Source organism: Aotus nancymaae, unplaced genomic scaffold, assembly GCF_030222135.1.
Source record: "Aotus nancymaae isolate 86718 unplaced genomic scaffold, 86718_ANA_hifiasm-v0.15.2.pri h1tg000002l, whole genome shotgun sequence".
Classification (NCBI taxonomy): domain Eukaryota; kingdom Metazoa; phylum Chordata; class Mammalia; order Primates; family Aotidae; genus Aotus; species Aotus nancymaae.
In genome coordinates, this window is record NW_026988413.1 from 15,639,908 (window position 1) to 15,657,568 (window position 17,661).

At 39.5% G+C, this 17,661-nt stretch overlaps 2 protein-coding genes across 2 annotated transcripts in view; one reads left to right on the forward strand and one right to left on the reverse strand.

The window, feature by feature from the left end:
* Positions 1–17,661, reverse strand: part of MGAM (maltase-glucoamylase) — a 253,259-nt gene that overhangs the window by 121,309 nt on the left and 114,289 nt on the right. The window contains exon 2 of the mRNA XM_064372824.1: positions 1,379–1,515. The gene's annotated coding sequence lies outside the window, so the exon portion shown is untranslated. The remainder of the gene's footprint in view (positions 1–1,378; positions 1,516–17,661) is intronic.
* Positions 9,818–10,967, forward strand: TAS2R38 (taste 2 receptor member 38). The gene has a single exon (XM_012447485.2). The coding sequence runs from the start codon at positions 9,909–9,911 to the stop codon at positions 10,908–10,910; it is 1,002 nt and encodes a 333-aa protein (XP_012302908.2). The 5' UTR covers positions 9,818–9,908; the 3' UTR covers positions 10,911–10,967.

Sequence of the window (17,661 nt, forward strand, 5' to 3'; positions counted from 1 at the left end):
CCAGGCTAAAGTGCAGTGGTGCGATCTCGGCTCACTGCACCTTCCTCCTCCTGGGTTTGAGCAATTCTCCCACCTCAGCATCCTGAGTAGCTGGATTACAGGCATGCACCACCACACCCAGCTAATTTTTGTATTTTTAGTAGAGACAGGCTGGTTTTGAACTCCTCCTCAGGTCATCACCCACCCTGACCTTCCAAAGTACAGAAACTAAAGGTGTGAGACACTGCACCCAGCCCCAGAGTACTTTAATCTGTACTATCTCATTGATTACAACTATCTTTTAAGATAGGGCAGGTATTTTTAATGCCCACGTATAAATGAGGAAACAGATACTAAGAGGAATGAGTTGCTAAAGGTCACTCATATAGTGATGGAGTTGAGCTCACACTAATTTAATTTCAATTCAGGGATTCAATGTTCATAGGGTTTAAAATCAGTAAATATGGAAAATGGTTTTTTCAGACTTAATGTTTGTTCATTCATTCAACAAATTCAAAGAGGATTTCCCACCAAGTCTCCCACATGGGAAACCCTCAAATCCTATCAGTTGTCAAATTCTACCATCCTTACCTCAGAGATGGCTATTTCTGTTTAAACTCAAATCTTGTTCTAGAAACCCCCATCATTTCCTCCCTGGCCACCTCCCCTGTGCCTCACTGACACCTGCATGGTCCACTTCTGAGAAGGAAGCTTAACATCACCCCAACCCTCTGATCATAGCTGAGTGAACCAGTACTGAACAGATGACCCAACCTCGTCCAGACGGATTCGCCCTCCCAAAAATGTGGATTTGAGACACATTTTTGGGAGGGTCACAAAATGGTCCCTGCTAGCCCTGCTATGACAGGCTCAGGTTGTCTTCCATTGCCCAGTATAAATAAATATCTCCACCAAAAATGTCTAATCATAGTCTAACCAATAAGCAAAAAGTTATCCTCCTGTTATCTGCATTTTTCTGGCTTTTACAACCACCTGCAAGTGTAGAACCTCCAAATCTGCACAAAGTCCCTTCCAATTGATTGGCATCCCCAGTGAATTTTGTTTTTTAGATGAGGGTACATGTACCCTAGGAGGTATGTGGTGGCAAAGTGAGAGGTTCATAATGCATTTTCTTGGAAGTTCCATTTTACTTCAAGATCATTGGAAAACATTAAGTCACTTCAATCAATATTTTGAATAGCTAAAATTGTGGCAGTATAATGTAATAGTATGAAAATGTACACACAATTGTTTTGCAACATCAAACACTAAATTCTACAGAAATTTTCCCCTATAATGAGCCACTGGTAGGTGTGTTTCCCTTCAGTCCCCTATCCCAAGGGAAAAATGTGAAAAGAATGCCATAGGAAATGTCTCAAATTCACAAACAATGTCTTACAGCCAGGTATAGTCTCTGTCATGTTTGCTGTCTTCTCTGGTTCAGCATCCTTCCTCCAGGTACCTCCCCTCTCCTAGCCTGCTCGCTGGGAATCGCCATGTCCACACTGCCTCTGGGTACGGCCTGAGAACCCATGTCTGCAGAAAGAGGAAGAAGCCTCTAAGTGCCAGTGCTACACATGTTCTCTTACGTGAAATCTGCCAGGAAGAAGCACAAAAAGGCTGTCATCCAATGGCTTACAACTCTGTCAGCTTTTACCTAAAACCTCCTTACCCTTAGCTCATGTTTGTGAACAAAACAAAACTTAAAGAGGGGTCCAGAGGTCCCTCAAAAGGAATCCCCACCCACATATCCCTGCTGAGAAAAGTGATCTTATGTCCCTAATCACAAGGTTCCATGCTGGCATTAAAGATGCCAGGACAGGCTGCGCACAGTGGCTCCTGCCTGGAATCTCAGCACTTTGGGAGGCCAAGGAAGGTGGATCACAAGGTCAGAAGACTGAGACCATCCTGGCCAACATGGTGAAACCCCGTTTCTACTAAAAATACGAAAAAATAGCCAGGCATGGTGTTACATGCCTGTAATCCCAGCTACTCAGGAGGCTGAGGCAGGAGAATCACTTGAACTAAGGAGGTGGCGGTTGCAGTGAGCTGAGATTGCACCACTGCACTCCAGACTGGGTGACAGAGCGAGACTCCCTCTCAAAAAAAAAAAAAAGAAAGAAAGAAAAAAAAAATATATATATATATGCTGGGACCAGGGATGGGCACCTAACCCAAAGATAGCCAACCCTGAAATTGGCCTGCAGCTCAAGAAGTGTCCCACTGGGTGACCCACTCAGCCACTCAGATTCTCTTTTTCAGTGTAAGACACAGAATTGCTAGCAGGATCAATTAGTAGCAAGAACAAAATGAAAAAATAGAAAAACAGAAATAAAAATTGTGTGAGAGAATCTTTAACCACATGTCCTCATACCATTACCACTCTGCCAACCTCCCTGTAACAAATACGTGTGGACAAAAACAATATGCCTTAAAATGTAGGAAGTAAAGACAGCTTTTCTTTGGTTTCCTCTGTTGCACTTCTTGTTTCCTACCTCCTCTTGACAAGAAGCAGGCTGCCCTTCTCTCCATTCCACCCTTGGCTTCACATGCTTAGATGGGCAATTAGATCCAAGATCCTTCTTGCAGGCAAGTTTGCTCTTCTTTCTCTTTCTCCAAATAAGTGAGTAATCTTTCTCTCTCTACTCCTCCTCTTCCTCCTCCTCCCTCCCTCCCTCTTCTCCTCTCCCTCTCTCCACTCTTGCGCATTCTGGTCCTAAGGTATAGGTTTCATATTGGATAAGTTAGTAATTGCATTCAGCTTCCAAAAATAATATTCCAAGCATTGTGGCTTAAGGACAGAAGAGTTTCCCACTATCAAGTAACGATAAGGCTGGAAGAGAGTAGTTGCTGGTATAGTTTCAGCCATCAAGTATTTCAGAGTGAAACCTTTGAGATTATCTTGGCTTTTCCCTTATGGTTAGAGTCCAACAATCCATTCAAGTTCAGACACAGAAAAAGGGAAAGGCAACAAGGGCTTTCTAAGAAATTCCATCCAATTATTTTTTCTTGTGTCATTTTACATTCCTATTTGAAAGAAGGATGAGATTTGTAGTTTTTTAAGTTAGAAATACCGACCTGCCTAAGAAACACAGAAGTTCCATTGATAATGGAGAGAATACTACATGGGCAATTAATTGGTAGTATCTACCCTGGAAAGAATGGCAAGTTGGATATGTGGATTCTACCTGGGCCTACTGCTTGCTTCAACCCAACTGGTACCAGGGCTTTGCAGCAAGAGCTGTTGGGTGCTGCTGTCACATTTAAAAGAGTAATACCCATGTTACATGCCCTTTCATTGCTGTTGTTCTCATGTCATAGGAATAACAAGCAGAGCTGGATTTGGGAATTCCTGGGACTCTTGGCACTACACCAGCTAAAAGCATCAAAGCCCTTCTTCAATTTCTAACAAGAGTCTGAATCTCACTTACAGTGGAACATTCAAGTGAATGGCAATTAACTCCTACTGCTAAAAAAAAAAAAAAAAAAAAAAAAAACATGGATCCTGAATAAAGTTTCACCACCCAAGTGATGTTTAATCTCTGTGAAGTGTGGCTCATTGCTGAAGTCCTGGAAAATCTCTTTCTCTGTATATCCCAGTAGTTGTCAAACATGAGTATGCATCAGAACCACCTGAATGGCTTGTTAGAACACAGAGTCATGAACACCTTCAGAGGTGTTTCTTCAACAGGTCAGGGGCCTTGCATTTCTAACAAGTTCCCCAGTGATTCTGATCACCCTAGTGTGGGGTACCTTAAACCTCAAGAACTATTGATGTAGCTTATAAAAATCCATATTACTGGAGCTCACCTGAATGAATCTTGACTGCTTGCAGTCAAAAGGGCCTACTTCATAAACTGTTCTTTGGATTCAGACAGAAGTCCATAGGACTGGAACAGAGGTCAAGGCCTCATGGCAAACACCATGTTCCCCAGAACAAGAGACTGCCTACACTTTGGTGCCTACAGTTTTGTTACTGGATCATTTCACTACCTAATTTTTTCTTCTCTTAGGATGGGTGCTCTCCAGAATGGTTACACAATGCAGACTTTGATCTTCAGTGCAGAAAACATGTTAGACTCCCAGGAGGCCAGACGTGGTGGCTCACATCTGTTATCCCAGCACTTTGGAAGGCTGAGGCGGGCAGATAGCTTAAGCTCAGGAGTTTGAGATCAGCCTGGGCAACACGATGAAACCTTGTCTCTACAAAAAATACAAAAATTAGCTGGACATAGAGGCATGTGCCTGTAGTCCCAGGTACTTTGGAGGCTGAGGTGGGAAGATGGCTTGAGACAAAAGTTGTAGTGAGCTGAGATCACACCACTGCACTCTAGCCTGAGCTGCAGAGTGAGACCCTGTCTCACACAAAAAAAATAAATGAATATAAAAAGAATCCCAGGAGTGAAGTCATCTAGATTTAAGCAAGGCCAACATACCTACATTCATAAGAAAGCAAAGTTGGTCAAACCATTACTTTGGATTTAAAGTGGCCAAATAAATGAACAAAAATCTAATTATTTGCCATATACAATAAGGAGTGAAAAAAGAACAATACATAATCCCTGCTCAGTATAACTGAGGATACACATGTAAACAAATACATATTTTAATACATATGGTAAGTGCTACAATAGTGCTAGGGACAAAGTATAATGGAAGCAAAGGAGATACAGGAAGCCTGTAGGAAGGGAGTAAAGGAAGACATCATCCCAGATCCACCTGAAAAAATCCTGAGGAATTTCCTTTTACGCTCCAGGGCTCTAACTTACTAATAGCTATGTTAACCTGTTGCGAAGATCTACATGTTCTTTCAACGAACCTAGCGAGATTTTCCCCCACTCCTTTCCCTTACAACAGTGGCCTCCTGAGGTGGAAACCTATCCAGACTCAATTTTTCTTTCTCTCCTGGGAATGGAGTGAGCTATCACCCGCTTCCCTCTGTCACCCTGAGGGAGTCCACAAGAGCAAATGCACTCCCCCTGCCCACGGAAAAAAAGAAAAGAAAAGAAAAAAGCTCAAATAGGGCTGAGGTTGGAAAAAAAATGTTACCAGGCATCTTATCAAAGGAAGAGTACCTGCTCCAGCCTGAAACCTAGATTGGGAGTTAGGCTTAGAGAAATGAGGGTCAAAGGTGAAATCAGAATACCTGTGGTCAGAATCCCAGCTCCTCACTAGTTTACCTTGGCCAAGATATTTATTTAACCTTCCCGAAACCACTTTCTCATCACAGTGGAAATATCATTACATTCTTCGCAGGGCAACTGTGAGAATCAAGGAAATTCAACCTATCATAACGCAGTAAATGGAGTCTAAAATTTCAATTGCGTGAGATATGAAACCACGTTACTGTTTAAGTGGCTGAGGTGAGGATGAACCGCGAGCCTGACAGGAATTCCGGGCCTCGTAGTGGTCTGGCGCCACCTGGTGGGAGCTGTTAAATAGCGATCGGAAGACTAGGTCCTGGGGGAGCTGGAACGTCCTGTAAAAGCTGAAGTCCATTGCTTTGCCTGATTATTCGGGGGAGATTGGAGGTGCAGAGACTCCTCCTAGGTTTCCGAGCGTCCTGGGGGCAAGTTGTCTGTTCTTTCTCACCTGTCTCGCTGTCCTAGGAATTCGGGCAGCGGGAGAACAGGAGAGAGCCAATCATGGGGAACGGGAGATAGCCAATCACGGGGGAGGACGGGAGATAGCCAATCACGGGCGGGGAGGAGGGGAGAACGGGAGATAGCCAATTACGAGGGTGGGGGAAATGGTAGCTAGCCAATCACGGGTCACTTTATATTGTAATCACACACTAGTGGAAGCAGTTGCCCTGGCCCTGAGCCCAGTCTCACCTGCAGTCTCACCTGTGGCTATAAGCCAGCCACGAGGGCCTTCCCTCTCCAGTGAAAGCACCGTGCTCCTTCCTGCCTCATCACCTTTCTGGGTGCCATTTCATGTTTTGAGTTCTGTTGATAATGGTCGCTGCCTGTATTTCCTAATGACACTACCCCAGTCGTCTGTTTCCTGTCCATTGTTCCTTCCCCAACATTGTTTCTTTCAGTTAACTCTGCAATCTGAAGTCATCTAGTGGTGTTTTTCCCCTAAAGTAAGGTATGGCTTACTTTAAGCTTTATGGTTTTACTTTAAGGCTCTGCTCTTTCAGTTCCTCTAATACCCCTTTATTTACCAGTGTGTCCTCAGTGCCCATTACAACAGCTGGAATATATTTTGTTCTTAATAAACATATGTTGGTATGTCCATTTCTCTAGTCATCGGAAACATCTAAGCAAGGTATTTTAAGGGAATGAGGTTTGATACTACTAGTAATAGTGTTCTTCTGTCAAGCTGATGAAGAGCAATTTTTAAAAATCAATCCAAAGAATGTAATTCCAGTCTCCAAAAATAAGTGGCAGCAAAAGTCTAAACCCAAGTTTACATAGGTTAAGAATTTTTAACATGTTTAGTTGCAAAATCCAGAGACTAAGATTTTTTTATTACATCTGATTAATTTTGTATTCCTACCACTGCTCTTACTAGCATTGCAGTTGACTTTATTGTTTTTAGTTTCCTGAGTAAACCATTTTTCAAAAAATAGCCAATTGCTAAGGACTATCTACAAAGAAGATTGTTTAGATAATCCCAAACACTGTGTGTACCTAAGTCAAATGGAGGGGGAGTATCAATGAAGGTTTGTGTTACCTTTCTCTAAAAGAGCCCTTGATTATTGAAAGATTAAGTTGGGATTTGCTGTTCCAAGAAATAACATAAAGAACTTTATTTTTATATAAAAGGTTATAATCTTGATATAAATGGCTCTAACTGTACAGTTATATATCTCTGCTTGTGCAGTGGAGCAAGTTTCTACATAGACTTTTTAGGGAAGCAAACATCTTTTCTAAACACCTTTAGTGCAATACCGCCACCTGGTGTGGTGAAGGTAAGGAGGAAATTAGCTTCAGTTGAAAGTGCAGAACTGCCTGTGTTTGACATTCTGTAAGCACGAATGACCCAAATGAAGTGATCGCAAACACAATGAATTAAATACAACTGCTACATCATGATGCACAAATAAAGTCTATGTAAATATCTGCATATGAACAGTTCAGAATAAAACAGGAGCGAACATCTTTAGTAATCACTGACTTATGTCATTACTAATAGTAAGGAGCTTTAGTCAAAAGAAAACATAAAAAATACAAAGAAAAAGTAAAAACATCAATAGGGCAGCACCAATAACTCTTACAGGATTAAAGGAGTATTTTTAATGAATATGCAAAAAAGAGGACTGGGTGAGGAACATCAAGAACAACACATAAGAACAGTGGTAATAGTAACTAACATTTATCAACTGGGCCATCATGTACCAGTCACAATTCCAAGCACATCTTGTGCATTAAGTTAGGTAATCCTTGCCACCCTCTGAGGTAGGTACTATTTTGAACATAATCTCCATTTCATCTGAGATGAATGGAAAGAGTTCAATCACTTGTCAGGATCACACAGTGTAAACAGGAGAGCCAGATCTTAACTCAAGGTACCCTGGATTCAGAGCCCACAGTCAACACAAGCCTTTGCCTCTAAGCTGAGAGCACACTTAGAGAAAGCAGGATGCCCAAAGTGTGGCTGTGAAGAGTTAGTTGAGAGGGCCGGCAAAGCACTAGGCAGAGCAAGCTCCACTTCTTAAGAAGATGTTATCACACAACAGGTAGCAAGCCAAAAGCAGAGCCACTCAACTGCTCCTCTCCTTCATCTTCACTCATTCCCCAATATGAGTGAGTGACACATGAAGAGCAATCATAAGACAACTGGAAAAGAACTGATAAAGTCATCACATTTGTAAGAGTGGGAAGGAAGCACCAGAGTGGGAGAAAATGTTGGAAAATAACACCGAGTCTCTAAATAATCAACTCTCCAATCTCTACTGAGTAACCAGCCTGAATTTTTCCAAAGCTTAATCATGAAATCCATCCAATTCCTTTAGAAATAAAAGAGAATTGGAAATATTGGAAGGCCAGAGCTCAACAAATATTTGAAAATGTTTAAAAGGGGAGAAAGCTAGACTTCAGAAATTATAGACATGTATGTTAGAATATAATTCTGGGAATATTAAAAATATAATACAACATTGTTATAAATATAACCTGTGGGGGTCCTTTAGACTACTAAATATTTCATTTATGAAAATTTTATCCATTCAAAAATATGTGTTAAGTAACAAATACCCCCATGAAACTTAAATTTTTAGTGGGGGATGGTGGGTATAGGCAATAAATAATTGAATATATGCAGAAGTGTAAAACAGGTTAAATATTACAGTATGCATCTAATATAAGGCAAGGGATACAATTCGTAGGGCAAGTCTCTCTAATAAGATGACTTTTGAGAGGAGATCTTTTAGAAAGAGTGGGACATGGGAGGACGTAGAGGAAAAATAATTCAGGGAGTGGAAAGTGCAAGTTCAATGGTTCTGTGGTAGGAGGGTGCTTGGTGAATTCACAGAACAGGAATGAGGTCCATGTGGCTGGAGTGGAGACAGAGAGGAAGATGGCATCTGAGCAGAACAGAGGCTCTGATTATGTGGGACCTGTAGGCCACTGTAGGAACTTAGCTTTTTATAGTGTTAAATCAAGCTTAGCCTAAAGCTACCTCATTACATATTTTAAGTTCGGCCTGAAGGTTTCTCTGTACATTATGAACTATAACCTAAATGGAGTTATAGATAGACCATAGCCTACTCTTGTGCCAGTCATCAAGTTTTGGCCAATCAATGGTGGCCAACTGTTCAAACTGTGTTCCACTATGGCAAATGCCAAGCTGTAATCAATCCTGCTGTTTCTGTACGTTACTTCCGTTTTCTGTACGTTACTTCCGTTTTCTGTACGTCGCTTTCCTTTTTCTGTCCCAAATTTTCCAGCACATGGCCGCACTGGAGTCTCTGAGCCTACTCTGGCTCTGGAGGCTACCTGATTCATGAATTGTTCTTTGCTCAATTAAACTCTGTTAAACTTAATTTGGATAAGGTTTTTCTTTTAACAACAGTGAGCAAGTTCAGAGGCCCTGAAAGGTTTAAACAGGGGAATGACAGGCTCTACATTATATCTTATCAAGACTGCTACTGTTGCTTTGTGAAAAATTGAGTAAGGGAGTTGGGAAGCACAGATAATAATAAAAAGGCTTCTGTAATAATCCAAGCCAACTATGCCCCCTTTCCTCTCCCTTCGTGGCAGAGTGCTAGTCTTGTTTGTGTTAATATTCTCCTTATCAAGCAGAGTGCCTGGCATAATAACGATGGTTGCATGAAACCTTTGGCAATAGCAAATAAAACTGCAGTCATTCACTGACACCTTGAAAGGAATCATGCATTTGTCTATATTAAAAACACAGTCTGTGTTAAGAGTCATTGCTTCACAGGTGAAAGAAGGAATGCAAATGGAAAGAGACTCTATTTCGAACCTGAGATGACCAGAGTATCTGCTTTGCCTGCCGCAGGTTTCCTTAAAACCCATAAGCAAATCCTGTTCTCTTCTCCACCCACACAGGCCCAGATGGGCATGCAAAACTGGATTTGGGAAACTGAAGCTATGTTTTGTTTGCATCCCTGATGCTGTGCTGTGGCCCTCTGGGAAGGCCATTGTACAGGAACATCTGGATTTATTAATCCTGCATCACTCAAAAGATAGCACCATTAGTCTTCCACCCTGCGATGAGCTCTTATATGTATCCAAGAGATGTTCTAGAGAAACAACATCCCTATAAGATTCCTGCCAGAACTTTTATGCACTTATTTTGGGATAGATCTAGGGAAAGAGCTGGATGCTTTGTGAAGGAAAGGGTTCTGGCTTGGAATGTACATTTACCTTTCTGCACTGGGTGGCATCTAGGCCTTTAGATTAGCCAACTAGAGAACATTAGCCAAGTAGAGATTAGCCAGCTAGAGAAGAGACATCATGTTGACTCTAACTTCTATCTCCACTGTGTCCTATGAAGTCAGGAGTACATTTCTGTTCATTTCAGTCCTGGAGTTTGCAGTGGGGTTTCTGACCAATGCCTTCATTTTCTTCGTGAATTTTTGGGACATAGTGAAGAGGCAGCCACTGAACAACTGTGATCTTGTGCTGCTGTGTCTCAGCATCAGCCGGCTTTTCCTGCATGGACTGCTGTTCCTGAGTGCCCTCCAGCTTACCCACTTCCAGAAGATAAAAGAACCACTGAACCACAGCTACCAAGCCATCCTCATGCTGTGGATGATTGCAAACCAAGCCAACCTCTGGCTCACCACCTGCCTCAGCCTCCTCTACTGCTCCAAGCTCATCCGTTTCTCTCACACCTTCCTGATCTGCTTGGCAAGATGGGTCTCCAGGAAGATCTCACAGATGCTCCTGGGTATTATCCTTTGCTCCTGCATCTGCACCGTCATCTGTGTTTGGGACTTTTTTAGCAGATGTCACTTCACGGTCACAACTGTGCTATTCATGAATAACAATACAAGACTCAACTGGCAGATTACAGATCTCAACTTATTTTATTCCTTTCTCTTCTGCTATCTGTGGTCTGTCCCTCCTTTCCTATTGTTTCTGGTTTCTTCTTGGATGCTGACTGTCTCTCTGGGAAGGCACATGAGGACAATGAAGGTCCATACCAGAGACTCTCGTGACCCCAGCCTGGAGGCCCACATTAAAGCCCTCAAATCTCTTGTCTCCTTTTTCTGCTTTTTTGTGATATCATTCTGTGCTGCCCTCATCTCAGTGCCCCTACTGTTTCTGTGGCGCAACAAAATAGGCGTGATGGTTTGTGTTGGGATAATGGCAGCTTGTCCCTCTGGCCATGCAGCCATCCTGATCTCAGGCAATGCCAAGTTGAGGAGAGCTGTGACAACTGTTCTGCTCTGGGCTCAGAGCAGCCTGAAGGTAAGGGCTGACCACAAGGCAGATCCCAGGACACCGTGCTGAGAACAGACATGAAATGAGCTCTTCATTCATACGCCTGTGAGTCTTCATGAACATGCCTCCGATTCCTCAGAAATACAACTCTGATTCCTCGCTAAGCCTCCCGATTTCTTCTGTAAAACATAACTGAAAGTCTCTCTAGTTTGTATCAATGAACTCACTTATAGATGAATAAAATAATTATGCACTATACATGGCCTAGGCAAGAATAATGTTGTTGGTGTCCTAGGTTTATTTTGTTAAAATGAACAAAATAGTTAGGTGAGGTATTCGGTGTAAATCCTTTATATACCATAGCTTATTATTGGTATGAATCAAACCATGAGAAATCACCTCTTCTGAAATAATATCTAAATCCCAAGATAATATGTTTGGCTTTTAACATGACTGCTAAACCTCCTTCTTAGGACTGATACTAGCATCATATTTGGAAATATTCACTACTACAAGAAGTATATAATCCTCTTCGAACTCCACAATTTTCATGGAAACAAAGACAAACCTGGAAAAATAATTATGTCATAATTTCAGATTCAAGAGATACCACATAACTTCAGCTACAAGAAGATAGGGGTCATTTTGTCTGAAAATACACTGATTCAGAAATGCCCTTTGACCTACTTTATAATGATAGAAGAGAAGCAGATCTGCTCAGTAGGTGACCTGGATGCCAGTAGGTGCCTGTGTGGGCTTTCTGACTATGCCCACTTTGCCTTTGAAGATGCTGCTTTGCCTAATACCAAGTATTGATCTCTCTAGTTGGGTACCCTACTAAAATCGCCTAGCTGAAAGATATGTTTGTAGAGATTCAGCCTTCTCTGTCTCCCTGCACAGGAACCCAACCAGGAAGTCTTTCCTCAAATCAGGTACTGAAAGACTCAGGAGAAAACAAGATATGCCAGACATTTAAATCTTGATAGGTTTCACCGCTGTAAGAGCTCATCACCAAGGCTCTTAGTTCTGTCAGCTGTGGGGCCAGAGAACTTCTTTCTCCTCTCAGGCACTTGGTCTTAATAGATCTAATACTTCACCTCAGTTTTCCTCCAAAATTTAGCCATTTCTTCACCTCCAGTGGCTACAAAATGAGCAGCTTCATTTGGCTTCCTTTCCTTGGTGGACACTGAAGTTTTCTTAGGCTTCCCTCAAAGACATAGGTCCTCGCTCTTGGCTGCACATTGAAATTACCTAAGAGGCTTTTAAAAAGTCTCAGCATCCAGGCCAAATACGGCCAATAAAATCAAGTCTCTCGAGACAAAATGAGGTTTCTTTTTCTTTAACCATCCTCAGGTGATTTCAGGGTGCAGCCAATGTTGAGATCCACTGTTCTAGATGCCCTGTTGGTGTAGAGGTGCAGCATCTTTTCATACGCTTATTTGTATGGCTTTATTTTTAACATTACATTTTTGAGGTTCACCCATAATATTATGAGTCACCGCTTGCTTATCTACTCACTATTGCTGAACATTTGCATTGCCTACCGTGTGGGGTTACTGTGAATAAAGTTTCTATACATATTCTTGAAGAATCCATTTCTTTGTAGGCATAGTTTCATTTCCCAGGTAAATACCTAGGAGTGGAATTACTGTGTCATAAAGTTTATATTTATTTAAATTTATAAAAACTGTTTAAGAGTTTTCCAAAGTGAGTCTAACATGTTATGCTCCCCTCAGTAACGTAGGAGAGCTCTTCCACGTTCTCATCAGCGTTTGGTGTTGTCAGTCTTTTTAATTTTGGCCATTCTAGTGAGAATGAAATGGTATCTCATTGTGGTTTCCATTTGCATTTGTCTTCTAACTAACGATATGGAGCACAATTTTGTGTGCTTCTTGGCTATTTGTATTTCTTCTATTATAAAGTAACTATTTGTTTGCCCATTTTATATTGAGTTATCTTTTTATTATTGATTTGTAAGAGTTTATTGATTTGTAGCATTTGTGTATCTGTAATCATATATATATACGTATTCTTATACAACTCCTATATATACACAACTAAGTGTTTCATACTAAGTTGTCTTTTTATTATTGATTTGTAGTAATTTGTTTCATGTGTGTATATATACACACACACATATACGTACATATATGTATATGTGTATGTGAAAAATATATATATATATAAAACATATACACTCTGTATACAAGTCCTTTGTTTGATATATGTATTGTGAATATTTTGACCTAGACTGTGGTTTTCCTTTTTGTTTTTTAATAGTATGCTCATAAGCAGAAATTATGACTTTTAATAAAAGCTAGTGTCATTTTTTTTCTACAATGCTTGTGCTTTTTCTGTCTGCTCTAAGGAATATCTGCCTGCCTCTGACATGCAAAAATAGTCTCTATGATTTTCTCTAGAATTTTCATAGTTTTTACTTTTATGTTTGGGAATATAATTCATCTTAAATTTTTATGTGTAGTATTAAGTAGGTCTGAACTTTGCTGGTTTCATATGTCTAAGTATCCCAATACCATTTATTGAAGACTTTTATTTTCTAATTTAATTGACATGAACTCTTGTCGAAAATCATATGACTATATATGCATGAATCTTTTTCTGGTTTCTATATTGTGTTCCATTGATCTATTTGTTCAGCCTTTAACCAATACCTCACTTTTTGATTATGGTAGATTACTAGTAAGTTTTAAAATATTCAAAAATATTCAGTCTGAAAACCTACAAACATATCTCTTTATTTTTTGTCTTCAGTTTATCTCAGCAATGTTTTGTAATTTTTAGTGTAGAGGTCTTTTGATAAAATTATACTTAAGTATTTGATATTTTATAATGTTATTGTATATAGAGTGGTTTAAATTTTTATTTATTTGCTTCCAGCATATAAAAATACAATTGATTTTTGTATGTTAACTGTTATCTTACAAAAAACTATTCTAAATTAATATATTGGTTCTAGTAGCTGTTTGAAGATTCTTTGAAATTTTATACTTAATAATGTCATCAGCAAATAAAGACAGTTTTATTTCTTCTTTCTTCATATGTATGCCCTTTTTTAAAAAAAATTTATTTCACTGGCTAGGATCTCCAGTGTAGTACTGATTAGAGTTAATGTGAATATACATTCTGGCCTTGTTCCTGTTTTTAGGAAAAAAATATTCACTATTTCATCATTGGATATAATGTTAACTGTAGGTCATTTGTAAAGCCCCTTTATCAGATTTAAAAGGCCCATTTTTATTTCTACTTTGCTAACAATTTTTACCATTAACAAGTATTGAATTTTATTTAAAAAATGTTTTGTATTTATTGAGATACAGTTTCTCTCCTCCATTTTGTTAACATGGTGAATTACAGTGACTAATCTTTGAATGTTAAATAAACCTCACATTCCTGGTTTAAGCCTCACTTAGTTATAGTGTATTATTCTCTTTATATGTTGCTCTACTTTATTTGCTAATATATTGTTAAGGATCTTTGCATATATATTTATGTGGAATACTAACCATTATTTTTCTTTTTTTTTTTTTAATTGCATATCTGTCAAGATTTGGTGACAAGGTTATTCTGGCCTAATGAAACACGTTAGAAAACATTTCCTCCATCTTTATTTTCTTTAAACTTTGTGTAAGATTAGTATTATTTCTTCTCTAAATATTTGATATGATTCACCAGAGAAACCATTCGGACCTGAAGTTTTTTATTCATAAAGGTTTGTATTTCTTTAATAATTACAACCTATTTAATAGCTATAGTACTATTGAGATTTTCTATTTCTTCTTGTGTCTATTTTGGTTTTACTTTTCAAGGAGTTTGTCCATTTTATCTAAGTTTTTAACTTTTTTCCATAAGTTTGATCAGAATGTCCCTTTATTGACATTTTAATGTCTGTAGTATATTTCCCTATTCCCTCATTCTCAATTTTAATTGCTTTGTTGTCTCTTTTTATTGTTTTAGCTAGTGATTCATCAACTTGTTGATGTTTACAAGCAATCAACATTTGTTTTCATTTGATTTTCTCTACTTATTTCCTCCTATTTATGTTCTATTATTTATTATTTCCTTTCTTCTTTTTTTAATTTTTCTTCCTGCTTTAGCTTCTTAAGGCAGAGAATTTGATCAACAATTAAAAACTTTTTTTGTTCTAATGTAAACATTTAAGCTTTAAGTTTCCTGCTCAACACATCTTGGCTGTATCACACAAATTTTGATATGTTGCATCTTCATTTTTATTCAGTTTGAACTTTTATCTAATTACACTTTATATTTGTTGTTTGACCAATGTTTTACTTAGAATTGCATTGTTTGATTTCCAAGAATTTGGGACTTCACTAGATGTCTTATTGATACTAATTTATAATTTAATGCTATTGCCATCAGAACACATATTCTATAATATTTAAACACTTTGACATTTATTGAGACTTAGTTTATGGCTCAGCATATTGTCTTTGTGAATAATTCATGTGTATTTGAAAAAGATATGCTGTTGTTGAATGTAGTGCTCCATAACTATCAATTAGGTCAAGCTGTTTGATAGTGTCAGTTAGATCTTCTACATTTTTCTGACTTTTTGTGTCATTTTAATCTCAAATAATGAAAGAGAAGTTTAAACATCTTTCAACACAATTGTGGATTTGTCTATTTCTCTCTGTAGTCCTGTCAGTGTTTGCGTCATCCTTTTTGAAGTTCTAATATTAAATTCTTACATGTTTATAATTGCTATGCCTATTTGATGAATTTACCCTTTTATAATTTTAGAATTATAAAATAACTTAAAATTACCTTTATCTCTCATAATACTTGCTTTGAAGTTCACCTGGACTGATATTAAAATAATCACTCTAGCTTTCATATGCTTTTAGTTTTCTTGATATGTCAGGTCGTTCTTACATTGCTATAAACAAATACCTGACGCTGGGTAATTTATAAGAAAAGAGGTTTAATTGGCTTATGGTTCTGCAAGCTGTACAGGAAGCACAGTGACAGCATCTGCTTCTGGTGAGACCTCAGGAAGTTTACAATCATGACGGAAGGTGATGGGGGAGCAGGTGTCTCCCATGGCAAAAGCAGGAGCAAGAGAGAGATGGGAGGGGAGGTGTGCTATACTTTTAAACATCCAGTCTCATGGGAACTCACTCGCTATCATAAGGAAAGCACAAAGCCATGAGAGATCTGCCCTCACAGTTTAAACACAGTCCACCAGGCCCCACCTCCAACATTAAGGATTATGTTTCAACATGAGATTTAGAGAGAACAACACCCAAACTATATCACTTGGTTAATTTTTCTATCCTATTACTTTCAAATATCTCTTTATTTTTCAAATATGTCTGTTAAGAGAAAGGCACTGGACCAATATATTCAAAGTTCTAAAAACAATACTGTCAATCATCCTATATTCAGTAAACTGTCCTTCAAATGTGAGGGAGAAATTAAGACATTTTCAGACAAAGAAAAGCTGATAGAGATCGCTACCACCATATCTGCTCTGCAAGAAATGCTTAAGGGAGCCCTGCAAAGTGAAACAAAAGAACACTAGATAGTAATTCAAAGCTGCATGAAAAAAATAAAGACCTTAATAAAACTACATGGGCAGTGATAAAAGCTAGTGTAAGTTTGTAACAAGATTGTAACTCCGCTTTTTGTTCTCTACATGATTAAAGGGACTAATATACTTTAAAAAATATGAGTCTAAAATCTAATATCATTGTAACTTTTGTTTGTAGCTCCACATTTTGCTCTGTACATAATTTAAAAGATGAATTTAGGCCAGGCACGGTGACTCAAGAGCCTGTAATCCCAGCACTTTGGGAGGCTGAGGTGGGTGGATCACTTGAGGTCAGGAGTTTGAGACCAGCTTGGCCAACATGGTGAAACCCCGTCTCTACTAAAAATACCAAAATTAGCCAGGCATCATGGCATGCGCCTGTAATCCCAGCTACTCAGGAGGCTGAGGCAGGAGAATCGCTTGAACCTGGGAGGCGGAGGTTGCAGTAAGCCAAGATGGCATCACTGAACTCCAGCCTGGGTGACAGAGCAAGAGACTCTATCAAAAAAAAAAAAAAAAAAAAAAAGACTAATTTATGTAGAGAATTATTAGCTTAGAAAAGGAAAGAAGAAGGGATGGAGCAGGGTGGCTGAATAAAAGCCTATACCCTTCCTTATCCCTTGGCAATGGCCACATGGCATGGAGAATCTGTGTATTTGAGGGAGGGCACAGCAAGTGTGAGGGTTTGCATTGAACTCAGTGCTGCCCTGTCACAGTGGAAAGCAGAACCAGGTAAAACTCAGAACCAGGTAAAACTATCAGCTTTTCTTTGTCTGTCCATGGAGGAAGCATTTGAATTGGCCCTAGTGAGAAGGGAATTGCCTATCCCAGATGCCAGAACTTAAGTTCTGGCCAGCCTTGCCACTGCAAGATGGAGTGCTCTGGGGCACTAGTAAACCTGAGGGGCAGATTGGGCCAGAAGGACTGCAATTCCCAGGCAAGTTTTAGTGCTAGGCTAGCATCAGAGCCAGTGGACTTGGGAGTCACCTACGTCAGAGTGGCTAAGAGACTGTTTGTGCCACCCTACCCACACACCCCAGAAGCGGCCACACAATGTGGAGAAATCCATTCCCTTGGGAAAGAGAGAGTGCAGAGATTGAGGGACTTTACGTGGAACTCAGTGCTGCCCTGTCAAAGTGGAGACCTGGCAGGATGCATCACCTACTGACTAAAGAGACCCTGGTCCCTGAATCCCAACAGTGATATGCAGGTACTATGCTGCAGTTTGGGCTCTGAGACATGTTGGCTTCA